The sequence below is a fragment of the Lindgomyces ingoldianus genome (assembly GCF_010093535.1).
Source record: "Lindgomyces ingoldianus strain ATCC 200398 unplaced genomic scaffold BDR25scaffold_10, whole genome shotgun sequence".
Classification (NCBI taxonomy): domain Eukaryota; kingdom Fungi; phylum Ascomycota; class Dothideomycetes; order Pleosporales; family Lindgomycetaceae; genus Lindgomyces; species Lindgomyces ingoldianus.
Window position 1 is genome coordinate 428,552 of NW_022985171.1, and position 14,088 is coordinate 442,639.

The 14,088-nt window shown below is 37.6% G+C and overlaps 4 protein-coding genes across 4 annotated transcripts; 3 read left to right on the top strand and 1 right to left on the bottom strand.

Moving 5' to 3' along the window:
- Positions 1–709: 709 nt before the first annotated feature.
- Positions 710–1,351, top strand: BDR25DRAFT_283237 (HET-domain-containing protein; the record flags this gene model as incomplete). The annotated part of the gene is made up of 1 exon (XM_033688033.1): positions 710–1,351. A coding segment is annotated over one exon (642 nt), but the record flags the coding sequence as incomplete, so codon positions are not given.
- A 1,757-nt stretch (positions 1,352–3,108) lies between these two features.
- BDR25DRAFT_302421 (uncharacterized protein) lies at positions 3,109–3,412 on the top strand. The gene has a single exon (XM_033689789.1). It carries the CDS (start codon positions 3,218–3,220, stop codon positions 3,395–3,397), a length of 180 nt encoding a protein of 59 aa, XP_033549549.1. The 5' UTR covers positions 3,109–3,217; the 3' UTR covers positions 3,398–3,412.
- A 260-nt stretch (positions 3,413–3,672) lies between these two features.
- BDR25DRAFT_353031 (uncharacterized protein) lies at positions 3,673–5,535 on the bottom strand (the record flags this gene model as incomplete). The annotated part of the gene is made up of 6 exons (XM_033695094.1): positions 3,673–3,832; positions 3,926–4,127; positions 4,179–4,755; positions 4,822–5,119; positions 5,398–5,468; positions 5,509–5,535. The coding sequence occupies 6 exons, from the start codon at positions 5,533–5,535 to the stop codon at positions 3,673–3,675; spliced, it is 1,335 nt and encodes a 444-aa protein (XP_033549550.1).
- Positions 5,536–6,074: 539 nt separating this feature from the next.
- BDR25DRAFT_353032 (uncharacterized protein) lies at positions 6,075–7,670 on the top strand (the record flags this gene model as incomplete). Its single annotated transcript, XM_033695095.1, has 3 exons — positions 6,075–6,128; positions 6,159–6,240; positions 7,648–7,670. 3 exons carry the CDS (start codon positions 6,075–6,077, stop codon positions 7,668–7,670), a joined length of 159 nt encoding a protein of 52 aa, XP_033549551.1.
- Between the last annotated feature and the right edge of the window lie 6,418 nt (positions 7,671–14,088).

Sequence of the window (14,088 nt, forward strand, 5' to 3'; positions counted from 1 at the left end):
CAACCAACTCCGGATCGTGCGACATCTGCAAGAAACAGATCAAACCGCGAACTCGATGGCTTGCTTGCAAGTCGTGTCTGTTCCTGTTTGTGTGCGACGGCTGTTATAAAAAGTGGATAGCGCGTACCGAGCAAGAGAAACCGATCACGGCCACTTGCGCAGGTCATGCATTCTATGTTGTTGGAGTAGAAGACACAGCCCAAGCTTCTGCCAGAGGTATTGACGATGAGGAGGAAGTCGGCCTATGGCTCCGCGGACTCGTAGACCAGAAAACTACACAAGCGGCCATCATTTCATTTGTGGATTATTGGGAGCGCCTCGGGAAACCCGAAGAGCTCGGAGAGTTTCGCAACCCTGTCTACTTTTACGAAAGCGATTCTCTCCCTGCGCACGTTGATGAAGTGAAGGCAAAGGCGGCACCTGTACAAAGGCTCAAGTGGTACAAATCATGGTCCAGTGTCAGTGTGCCGATATTACTCGGTCTTTTCTTTGCGCCAAAAGGTCAGCCAGTTCAACATTCTTCGTCCAAGTATTATCCCAACGCTCAATTCTGACTTTTCATTTCTTAGGGTTCTCGAATCTGGAATTGCCGGAGTGGAAGCTTGGTGAGACCGGATCCGAGGACGATCTTCAATCTGAGCTTATAGAGCACGCACGCGCAATCTTGCGTTTGGCCGGAGTACCAACTGCACCACTTCGTGAACATGACATGCTGCCGCACGAGCCAGAGTCAGTAGTCGCAAAGCTTTACCAAAAGTTTCGACTCGCTGAACCTGGAAATAGTATACGCCTTCTGGCACTCTTACCTGGTGAGGGTCCTAAGTTGAAAGCTACAATATTTTGCGTGGATCTGTCGTCGAGCCCAGTATACGAAGCCTTATCATATGTGTGGGGGGAAATGGAAGCCAAAACCAACTATTTCATCGAAATTGAGGGCACGAATATGGAGATAACCCCAAATCTCTATCGTGCTCTTCAAGCTCTACGCATGCAAGAGAGCTCTCGTGTTCTATGGGTGGATTCACTGTGTATCAACCAAAACGACAACAAAGATAAAGAAATCCAGATTAGCATGATGGTCGAAATATACAGGTCCGCGCAACATGTCGCTGTTTATCTCGGCGAGCCAAACGCCGGCGGTTTGGCGCTCTTCTCCTTCCTCAACCGGAACTTTCATGAAGAAGATTCGGTTGACAAGGCCATTGAAGACTTTGGTCCGGGTGAGAGAGATATACGAGAATTACTCGAAGCTTACGTCCATTTCTGTCTTCTGCCATGGTGGAACCGGATCTGGGTTCAGCAAGAGTATAGCCTTTCACGTACCAATCCGACATTTCACCTTGGGCGCAACTCGATTCAAGCGTCCGCTCTACTTAGGGACTGGAAAATGCTCCAGAGGAATATCGCAACGCATCTTATCCCGTTTGCCGGGGACTTCAAACTCGACCTTGACGTTCAAAAGTCATGGCAGCCCATTATGAGGCAGATACTTCATGTCTACAGTGTTTTAACGCTCCGTTCAGCTCAAAATCGACCTGATTTTGCTCACCTGTGGCTACCAAGGGGCGTTCTAAAAAAGGTAAATTTGAGGTGCACCAACCCTCGAGACAGGATATATGGTATGCGTTCCTTCTTGGACCCAATTGCGCAAGCTATTTTCGCTCCCAACTATTCGGAGTCTGTCGAGACTGCTTTCCACAAGCTTGCAACCTGGGTTTTGGCTATCGATGGATGGCAGCAAGTCTTCTGGTGGTATCCTTACAGACTCTCTCCTAGCATGCCTTCCTGGGTCCCGGATTTTACCAAACCAATACCAGAGGCAGCGATGCTAGAGCACAACTTGTTTGATTACGGCAAGTTGAAGAAAAGTTCACCCTGCCCACTCGCCATTCGGGATGGCGTTTTGGCTATGGAAGGATATATGCTAGACTCCGTAAACCACGTATATGCCATCAACCAGCCTGATTGGCCAAACACTGTCCGGGAGCTTTGGTTCCTCGAGAACATCTTTGCTGCCATCCCAAGTGCGGCGTTGCTCAGAAAGTCCCCTCCAGTGTTCACAGCACTGCCGATGCTTCACACTAGAGATCTGATACGAAAATGGGTTTCTCCCATTGTCAAACGAGACATGGAAAGCATAGTTTTTGAGTTGCCGCCTTTCAATGTATTCGAGAAGTACGATATCCTCAAATCAAGTTTCGACCCTTTCTTCAACGAAGTAAAGGATGCCTATAAAACTCATATCTCCACGTGCGAAAACTTAATGGAGCAATTACGAGGTCTTTCCAAAGACTTCGTACCTACTTCGGTTCAGGCCCGGATCCCGATCAGTATCCAGATGCTTGAGCACCTGAAAATTGCTTCGGCCTTCGCGCAAATAAGTACCCGGCTTTCAACAATGCGCTTATTCCTGGAGAAAACCAATCACTCCAGCACAGATCTATTCGGCGCTGCATTATTCGACTACCAAAACCTCTTAGGTCAGATCAAACACTTGAGGAAGCCAAGTCTACCTTGCCAATTCAGCGCATCTCAAACATCTGTTGTCTCAACCAAGTTGCGGGATATCATAGCTCCCACAAATAGTGGAAGTTCTCCGGATTGGATTCCCAGAAACGAGTCGGGTATAGCTACGAAAATAGAACCCTGCTACGAACTATTGCAGCATCACATCACAACATGCGAGCACGAGGAGGAAGTTAGAATGAGAGTGCGACTTGTCCTGAGCTTCGTTAATGCCATCCGGTCCTTCCCTAAGTCCACCCAAAATAGATCCAGTACAACCGATGACTCCTACCTACAATATCGAGATGAACAAATCGTAGATCAAGACACAATAAAGAAAACTATTACGGAAGATCACGAGAGACAAATGACACTGAGTCAGATGATAGTCGAGGAGTCGCGCCAGTATTTCGAATCTCTTGCGGCCCAGTTTCCCGGCGACAACGAGGTCTCGGCGTTGATCTCGGAGTACAAGACCGTATTAGAAGCTGGACAGACGACATCAAATACTCTCATGGCCACGGTGGAGACCGCAACTGCGAAGTTAGAAGAGGACAAGCCCCAGATCCTGGCACATAAGATGTTCCTCCACGATGAAAAGGCGTTTGATCGCGAGTCATATGAACACGCGACGTGGCTCTCCGGGCGAACGTTTTTCGACACAAAATTTGGACTTGCGGGGATAGGCTGCCAGGGAGTCACCGATATCCAAATGGGAGATAAGGTGGTTGTGTTGAAGAATACGGAATTTCCGATGGTTATTCGGGAGACGGAGGACAAGCAGTATCATACGATTGTGGGGTATGCGATTGTGAGAGGGTTCAAGTACGAAGAATTTGAGAAGTTGGGGAGGTTTCAGAAGCCGTTGAGGCAGGCATTTTACTTCCGTTAAGGTTGCGGCTCTACACCACGTTCAAATCTGGGCGGCGAGCGCAGGCGCGACGAGGAGGCCATTTATCAAGGTTAAGACATGAGCCCATCCTTCCAAGCAGCTCGAGTAGCGAACAAGGATGTAGTGTTGCCAGGCGGATATCATCTGCCACAGCACTCGGTTATGATAGCATCTTTTCCGCACATGCAGACCAACGACACGCATTGGAACGAGGGGGAGAAATTTGACCCCGATCGTTGGAACTACAGCACAGTTCGAGACCGCCACCCTTCGGCTTACATCCCTTTCGCAGCAGGCTCTCGGGGATGTCCAGGATCCCATGTCGCCTTGCATGAAGTTCGTGTTGTGTTGGCATCATTGGTTGCAAGATACTCGTTCCAAAACGCAAGCACGGAACCTTTGGAATACGATCCCGAGTTCTTTGTTACTCGACCACTAAACTTGTGTGTGAGGACTATGCGTCTCTAGTTTGATATAGAAGGAAGAATAAGAGCTCCTGTTTCGAAGAAATGGCGAAACATCTGGGACTATGATGTACGAAGCGATTTCGATATTGCTTCAAGAGATATGGCATCTTCTTTTCGATTGTTTCGGCGATATGCTTTGGCAAGCATAAGTGCAGCTCCATGGGCGTGATATTTCCAGGTTCTGTCATTGGGTAAGCGATCTAGGGATGTCTTTATGGCTGTCCAAGCAGTCTCGCAAACCGCAACTGCAGCATCGGCTCGTCCTACAGCTTCGTATTGTGCACTGAGTTGCGTTGCCTATGCCCTGTAGCCACCTGAATCAGGTTGAAGATGGCGCCAGACGTCCCCCATGACTAAGAGAGCTTCTTCAATCTGATCTAACTTCTTCAGCATTTGTATTTGCTGTCGTGACCACGCGACATACTGCGCCGTTGTGGGATCCAGAGAGTTTCTGACTGGTTGGTGGAAGAGAATTGCCTTCTGGTGATCGCCCGCACATTGATGTTCATGAACAACTGAACGTGCCCAGTCCAAAGTAATGTCGCTATTTGGTCCGAGGGTCCTTTGGTAAAGCTCCCAGTTGCTGCGCTGCAGTTGCAGCGCTTGTTCTGGGCCTTTGATAGCCCGGAGCCTGATGACAAGCTCTTGGGCCCATAAACTGTGTTCGGGTGATCGCGGATCAAGCCGACGTAGAAAAACCTCCTGAAATCGAAGCGCGTTCTCAGCGAGATTGGCAGCCACGTACGTCCGAATGGCAGCCCGTGCGAACGTACGAGCTTCCCGGGTGGGCGGCAGAGCATGATCCAGTAGCTGGATTATTGTTCGTTTCGTGAATACGAGTGCATCATCTTTCAGGTTCGATGAGTGGTAACAGGTTAGGAGTGCCGTGGCCTATCTAGAGGGGAATAAAGCTGGCAGTAGAGGCTCGAACCGAGGCCACAGTGCTTCGCGGAGTACAGCTCCATCGATTAGATTTTTGGCTTGTAGCCGGACTAGGAATAAATCCACGGCGACCATGTCCAGGGGACTGAAGCTTGCTTCCATTTTGAAGACGGTTCTAAGAATCAGGCGGCGTCGTGCCTTGAACGCGTGGTAGATGGCCGGGTGCGTGAGAATCAGGTGGCGCAGAGACTTTCGATCAGGTGATAAGAGCAAGACTTCGTGGAGCACGTCGCCATGCAGCGTGTGGAGGTTGCGTGGCCCCCCAGGAGGAGGAGAAGATGCGGTAGACATATGTCCGTTGTATCGGCTGTCTCTGTGTTTGAGCCAAAAGGGTTACGAAGATTAGGGAAGTAACGTATTTGACAAGCGAGCTGGCCCATATACCTGTACAATATTATCAATTCTACCTAGCAACAACAAATAGAAAGAAGCATATATATAGTATTAAATAGTTTACTAGCGCTTTAGGCATGTATAAGTAGTATGTTTAAGTAATTTATATATACTACACTTGCTTAGTGCGCGTGTTTAAGCCCTGGCAGGCGTTGTACAAAGCTAGGCCTAATGTGTAAGGACGGGGCTCCGCACCACTCCGCCAATACAACCAAAAGGTACGAATAATCAACCAACGTTGATTTTCGGGTGCAGAATAGTATATATACCTGTCGCACGTAAGCGCCATCTCAGCCTTACAGTAAGCACCATCTCGGCCTTACACGTAAGCGCCATCCTGGCCTTACATAATGCGCTTCCTCCTGTAATTGCTCTACTAATTCCCGCTCACGTATTATATCCTAGCCCCCCTAAATAGTAATTATACCTCCCTGTGCAATAGCTGTATAGTGTTAAGCTTCCTTCTATTTCTGCTAATTATTTTTAACTTAAAGTGCTTTGTTCTTAGTAGCTAGAATTACTATGTTATGTATTACTACTTTATAACTTTTAACTTGCTACTAAATTATAATACTTATTTAGAATCAAAAAGTATTTATATAAAGCTTATGCTAGTTTTTAAAAAGCTTAGCTTAGTGCTTTACTTTAGTAAAATTTTAAAAAGTCTTGCTTTTTCATATAAACTTTTTTATATTTATCGAACTTAGAGTTTATATAAGAGAATTTATAATAGAAAGAACTTTTGCTAGTTTATATAGTATAAGCCTTATTACTTAAAACCTACTTTAGATATTCTTTTAAGTAATAGCAGCTATATATATATAATAATAAGTTAAAAAAAACTTTTTTTATAACATACTTTATGTAAAGATGGGATGGTAAGTAGCACGGATAGCACTGAGAGCAAGCTTTCGGAGAAAGATAGGAGTGTATTGTAAGAGAGACGAATCGCTGCCAAGCTTCGCTTGTCAGGATTCATGCTTATATACGAAGCACAGGTCATACGACCTCCAAACAGGTCAGGTGAGGCCATACTGGCCCGTTCTAGGACATCCGGCCTTACACTTTACAAGCAAGTTGCTTACACACTTAAGCTGCTTACTTTACTAGGACCCTACTAAACTACTTTTTTTATACTAATGTATTTCTAACAACACTACTTAGACATACTAAAAGAATATTAAATATAGCTTATACTTTAGGCTTTAAAATAAAACATAACACTTTTAAAGTAACATACTATAGCTATATATAAAGTCTTTTAAAAAATAATAAATAACTAACACACTAAATAATTTTATAAGCTAATTTTATAGCTAACTTATAAAAGCTAAGTAATACTAAAAAGCAAGTAATTATTAAGCATATACTTAAGCTATATATATAAGGTTTTTTTTTAGCTAGTAGCTATAGCTAATATAGCTAATTCTTTACACACTAAGTATAATCTAAGCTATATTAGTATAAACTAGCCTAGTATATTTATAAAGTGTTATCTAAAGCTTAAAGTAAAGTTTTAAGTATAAGTATAGTTAGTAAATATTTAGCTTATTACTTAGCTTTTATAAGTTAGCTATAAAATTAGCTTATAAAAGTTATTTAGTATATTAGCTATTTATTATTTTTTAAATAACTTTATATATAGTTATTGTCTGTACACAGCAGCAGCGTTACAGTTGTCAGATATGCGCACCTACTGTCAAGACAGGAGGAACGTTTGACGAAAGCTGCTACATAGTACGAGCAATAAGCTCGAACAGTATGTTGCAGCATTTTGCAGCATTTTGCAGCATTTTGCAGCATGTTGCAGCATTTTACAGCATGTTGCAGCAATTTGCAGCAATTTGCAGCAATTTGCAGCATGTTGCAAGCTGGTCGCGCATAGGGCAAGTGCGCGAGGGACTCGGATCGGCAAAACAAAAAGCCGAGCAACACGAGTAGAGCAGAAAAAGGATCGATAAATGAACACAATCAATACAATCAATCAATCATCCCATACATCATATCCAAACCCATCATTCATCTCAGGAAGCCTAGAAACAGTGCTTCAATCTGACAACAGTCTAGATACTTGTCAGATATGCGCACCTACAGTCAAGACAGGAGGAACGCTGGACAAAAGCTGCTACATAGTACAAGCAATAAGCTTGAACAGTATGTTGCTGCAAATTGCAGCATGTTGCAGCTAGTCGCGCATAGGGCTAGTGCGCGAGGGACTTAGACTAGAAAAACAAAGCTAAGCAACACAAGCAGAGCAGACAAAAAAGAAAAAGAAACATTAATTAATTAATACAATTAATTATTATCCTATACATTATATCTAAAACCTATTATTTATCTTAGGAAGCCTAGAAACAGTGCTTTAATCTAACAATTAAGAGTCTTAGTGCCTCTATTAATACAAAATAGCCACCTAGCCTCCTTAAGACGCGACAGTCGTCCTTTGAGACCACACCGACTACAGAGCCTAGATGATGCAGCTGCAATTGAGATGTGTAGCGCACAGCATCTAGCCGCAAGTAGATCCTAAGTTGACCATCTAAATAATCTCTAAACTAAGAGCTTTAGAGATGCTGCTAATAGCTAAGTTTTTACTAGCCTCTAATGTTAAAACGCTTACACATATAAACAAGCTATTAATAAGCAGTTTTAGGGCCTTTAAAGAAGCTATTAAATACTATAAGATTAAAGCTAACTAGTATAAAAGTAATAGACTGTCACGGTATCCTCCCCGGATCCCAGACATAACCGTATCAGACGCGTACTGGAGTATTATTAGTGCACGTCTGACACAAACACAACACAACACAGACATAAACTTAAGCATAAACTGCCTTAACACTAACTAAACCTAGAATAGGCTTAATTTATACCTAAAGCGCTTAGACTTCTAAGCTAAGTATTTAATTACTAATTTCCTTTTAAACTTTTCTGTTCCTTACATAACATCTTGTACCTACTATAATACCTTACATAGTAATTAAACTAGACCTCTGTAAAGCTTTATAACCTTACTTGTGTATAATTATAACATTACATTATATTAAAACTCTAGCTAAGAATAGCCTCTAAATCTAATCTAATAAGCTTAGTATTTACATAACTCTAAGCTATTAAAGTAAGCTAAGAAGCCTTCTAAAAAGCGCTTACTCTATAAAAAAGCTACTACGTTGCAAGCTTTAAAGCTTTTTAAAAGGACTTTAAAGAACAGCTTTATGCTATTAAGTAGTCTGTTTCTGCCTTAACTTCTGTTATAGTAGTAGAAACTAAGAACTTACTAGCCTTAAAGCCTACTTAGAAGTCTAGAGATAGCTTAACTCTTTTCTGCCTAACACTGCCTATAACCTGTAACTTTTTTAACTTAGTAATAAAATCTAACTAACTCCCTAATCCCCTGCTGTTTAATAGAAAATAGAAAAACCTACTTTTCTTTTTACATAAGCTCTAATATAAACTTAAAGAAAACATAGACTAATTCCCCTTTAAACACTTTTAGTTACTATATGCTTACTTTTAACTTAACTACAACATAACAGCCTTAATTAACTTACTAATAAATAAAAATATTATTAACCTAGACTAATTTATAGTGTTTCTGTAAGCAACTTATAAAGACCTAAACAAAAAGTTAACAGCTCTAAGTTACTTAAACACTCTATAATAAAAAAAGAAAAGCTTTACTTTACACTTTACTAAGTTCTACTAACTTATATTTAATATAGGCCTAAATAAGATAAGTCTAATTATAGCCTTATATAACTCCCTCTTAACTAAACTGCAACGCGCTATAGTAGGAGAACCCCTTTTAAATAACCTTAACGCGTATGTAAACCTAATTGCTACCTACAATAATAACATAAAGTTCCTCCCTATACAAGCCCTAATACGCCCCTAAACTAGCGCAGTTGCAAATAAGAACTCTAACATAATAGAAATTAATTTAAATTATGCTTTAGTTAGTTCTAGAAAGCGTAAAGATTATAAAAAAAAAAGTTAATGTTTTAAGTGCAGTAAGCATAGTTATATTTTTTAAAACTGCTTTATTCCCCTTTCTTAAGTCTACGCAAGTAGCGCTGCTAGTACTTATTAAAGATTTTTACTATTTTAATCTTATTTCTATAAGGGCTCTAACTTGTATTTAAGCCCTAATCCCTCTTGCTACTCTTAACATAGCCGCAGCTATAGCAGTAGGAGCCTGCAAAAAGGCTTGTCCTAGGGCTAAGTTGCCCCCTAGGACTAATTTAACACTAGATCTTTGCTAACTTATAAGCTAAGTCCCCTACTAATAACTAGAAGTACTAAGTTAATATTTTTATATATTTATAATAAGAAACTATATTAGCCTTAATATAAGCTCTTATTAACTTAAAAGCAAACAGCATAGGTTATATTAATAGAGAACTAGTGCGTAAACTAAATCTCTAATTAACACTGCTTACCTAAATAATTTACCTAACTAGATTTAATAGAAAACAACTTAAAGGAGGTTCTATCTTCTATACTATAACTATTATAATTACCTACTAACACTATAAGAAGTAGATTAAACTCTATATAATAAACACAGAATGTTATAACTTAATCCTAGAACAACTATAGCTGTATTAGCATAAGGTTGCCTTTAATTACTAAAAGTAAGTTCTAAACTTTAACTCTTTTTAATACTAAGATATATACTTACGCTTACATCTAAACAACACTTAAATAGCACTTAATATAGAAGGTCTCTAGACCTACTTTTTAATAACTTAAAAAAAAACTACCTAAGTAAGGCTAACAAGCTAGGCCTTTTACTAAGATAGGCTATATAAAATAATTTAATAACTGCTTAAACCTAAAGAAAAGGAAGCTTTTAAGGAACCTTTACCTACTTAATTTAGACACAAACTAGGACTTAAACAGTAAATAGACATCTGCTACATAGGACCTGCTCTGTTTATAACCCTAGCTTAATAACTAGATTATAAAATCTACGCAGTTATAATTTCTAATATAAACTAAGCTTTAGCTTTTTAAAAATACACTAACCTAAAGATAATAGTCTCTTAAGACTACTATAACTTATTATATGTCTTTTTTTAAGATAAGTCTAATAAGCTTCTAATACAACATCTGTATAATTACTAAATAACCCTTAAGCCTAGTAAATAACCTAGTTATAGGCCACTGTATAAAATGTTGCTAAATAAATTAAAAGTGCTCTAAAAATACCTTAACAAGAACTTAAAAAAAGAGTTTATTTAAGCTAGCTTCTTACTAGTAGTGTTACTTATACTATTTATAAAGAAACCTAGAGGTAAGCTTTAATTCTATGTTAACTACTAAGAACTAAACACTATTACTATTAAAAACTAATACTTAATTTTTTTTTTATAGGAAACCCTAAGCTAACTAAGTAAAGTAAAGTATTTTATAAAGTTAGATATTATTACTGCCTTTAATAAGCTAAGAATAGCAAAGGGTAATAAGTAGCTAACAGCGTTTTAGACCTAATATAGACTATTTAAGTACCTAGTAATGCCCTTTAGCTTAGCTAATGCGCCTAGTACTTTTTAACATTTTATAAATAACTTGCTCTAACCCTACCTAGACATGTTCTGCACTGTGTATATTAATAATATTCTAATCTATAGTAATAGCCTTTTAAAGCATAAACAGCATGTACGCTTAGTGCTAAAGGCTATAGAAGAAGCAGGTCTGCAACTTAATGTAGACAAATGTAAGTTCTACTAATTAAAGGTTACATATTTAGAATATGTAATCTTTATAGATAGCATTTAAATAGACTCTATTAAAGTTTAGACTATGCTAGATTAGCAATACCTAAAAAATGTAAAGGATGTTTAAGCCTTTATAAAATTTACTAACTTTTACTAATAATTTATTAACAACTTTTTGTAGCTAGTAAGCCCTATAATTACACTTACTAAAAAAAAGGTTTAATTTAACTTTAACTTAAATTACTAATAGTTTTTTAACTAGCTAAAAAAAGCCTTTACTAAAGCCCTAATACTCTACTACTTTAACTCTAAACTACTAATACTTGTAGAAGCTAATGCTTTAGACTACATAGTAGCAGGAGTTCTCTCCTAGACTAAGCTAGATAGGATTATTAGGCCTATTGCATACTTCTTAAAAAGAATAAGTTCTACAGAAGGTAATTATAAGATCTATAACAAAAAATTACTTGCTATAGTACACTGCTTTAAATAATAGCAACCTAAACTAAAAAGTGTAGCGCATCTAATACAAGTCCTATCTAACTACAAGAACTTATAGTACTTTGTAACTATAAAATAACTTAGCTACTAATAAGCCTGTTAGTTTAAATACCTGTTTTATTTTAATTTTAAGATTACTTATTATCCTAGTTAAGATAGAGGGAAACTAGATGCCCTTATAAAGTAATTCTAAGACGTCCCTACTTAGGAAGAAGTGTAAAAGGCTTAACACTAAACTCTGCTTTAACCTAAGCTATTTTTAGACCTTAACCTAAATAAAATAGATTAGATAATTAATTAAATTATTACTAATAAGTATCTAAATAATAAATTTATTTAAGAAACTTTAAACCTGCTTTAAAACAGCACTAGTTAGTTAAAGAAGGTAACACTAGCTAACTACAAAAACTAAAATAGTAAGCTATATTACTATAACTAACTTATAATCTCTAATTTTAACAAACTAAGAATTAAACTACTCTAAATTATACATAACTTGCCTATTAAAGGACACCTAGGCAGAGGAAAGACTCTTAACCTACTATAGAGAGAGTACTACTAGCCCCGCATGTTCCATACTGTACGCTAATATGTATTATGTTGCTATACTTGCTATAAAGTAAAGGCCTTTTAAAAAAAGTATAATAGCCTGCTTAAACTGCTTCTAATCTCTAAATAAGCTTAGAAAAACATATTAATTAATTTTATTATAGACTTACCTTTATTTAAAAGGTATATAAATATTATAGTAGTTGTTAATTGCTTAACTAAGTATTAACACTTAATACTATGTTCCTTTATAACTGCCCCTAATATAGCCTAGTTATTCTACTAATACGTATAGGTTTACTATAGCCTGCCTAACATAATTATATTAGACAAAGGTACGCAGTTTGTCTTAGCCTTTTAGGACAAACTCTGTAAACAGCTCTAAATTATCCCCTATTTATCTATAGCTTTTTACCTAGAGACTAATAGCTAAACTAAGAACATAAACACTATAATAAAATAAGTCCTATAAGTGTACATAAACTACTAGTAAGACAACTAGGTAAAATAGTTAGCTATAGCATAGTTTAAAGCTAATAACATAACATTTAAATTAACGTAAGTATCCCTATTCTTAGTAAACTATAGATACTACCCCTAAATAAGATTTAAACTACTTATAAATACCCCCTAACTAACTTATTAATCTATATAAGTAATAAATGTAAATAGACTTATTAACAAGATCTAAAACATATCTAAATATGTTTATAAAAAGTTTATATAGGCTTAAGCTTTTTAACAAGAGTACGTAAACTAATTCTAAACCTCTGCCCCTGCGTATGCAGCTAGCAAGAAGGTCTAGCTAGACACTAGAAATATCTAAATAAACTAATAATTAAAGAAACTTAATTAGAAGAACCTTAGCCCTTTTACAGTAGCCTATATAGTCTTATTGCACGCTTACTAATTAATCCTACCTAACAGCATGAAGATACACCCTGTGTTCTATGTATTGTTGCTGCGCTAAGCAGCCTTTAAATCTAACTATCTACCTAGACAGCTAAACCTACTACCTAAACCTGTTATTATAAACAACAAACTAAAATATGTTATAGAAGATGTTAAACAGATCTAGTTTAACAAGAAGAAATGTACCTATAAATACCTTATAAAATAGACTAGATACAACAAACTATTATAGGAACCTGCAGAAGCCCTACAAGAGAACTCTGCAGTAACCTAATTCTACGCCTAATACTTATCTAAACTAAACCTGTACCCTAACAAAGACAACCTAATACTAGAACTACTAATGTAAAGGATTCCCTTCCTAATAAGAGGGGGGGTACTGTTACAGTATCCTCCCTAGATCCCAGACATAACTGTATTAGACGCGTACTAGAGTATTATTAGTGCACGTCTAACACAAACACAACATAACATAGACATAAACTTAAGCATAAACTACCTTAACACTAACTAAACCTAAAACAAGCTTAATTTATACCTAAAGCGCTTAGACTTCTAAGCTAAGTATTTAATTACTAATTTTCTCTTAAACTTTCCTGTTCCTCACACAACGTCTTGTACCTACTATGATACCTCACGTAGTAATTGAACTAGACCTCCGCGAAGCTCTATAACCTTACTCGTGCATAATCGTGACATAGACATAATTATAAAAAAGAGTAATTAAGGTTTTAATAGATTATTATTTTTACCTAGTTAACAGTTAGCCTACATCTACAGTGTACATGCAGTTCTCTAGATTAACTACTTAGACAGTAGATTATAAACCTTAAAGCTATAGTTAGTGTTAATAACTAATTTAAACAAAAACATGCGCGTAACTAATATAATATATTTTTAAAGCTGCTAAAAAACATAAGCACATAAAACTTATAGCTAGCAGAGTATAATTATGCTGCTATAAAAGTAAAGACACAAAATGTTCTAGAAACAACATAGTTTAATGCTGTTATAAAAGACTTTCTAACTACTATAAATAAAGCTACTCCTTATTAGTTTATAACTTTTTAGAAAAGTAGACAGTTTATACTAAACATAAATTAAAAAAAATAATAAAGTGCTTTTAAAAATATATTGTAACGGCGCAGGCAAGACAATGGGTCCGAATGCGGTATGAATCCACTCAGAGGCATATGGGAGTGCGTGG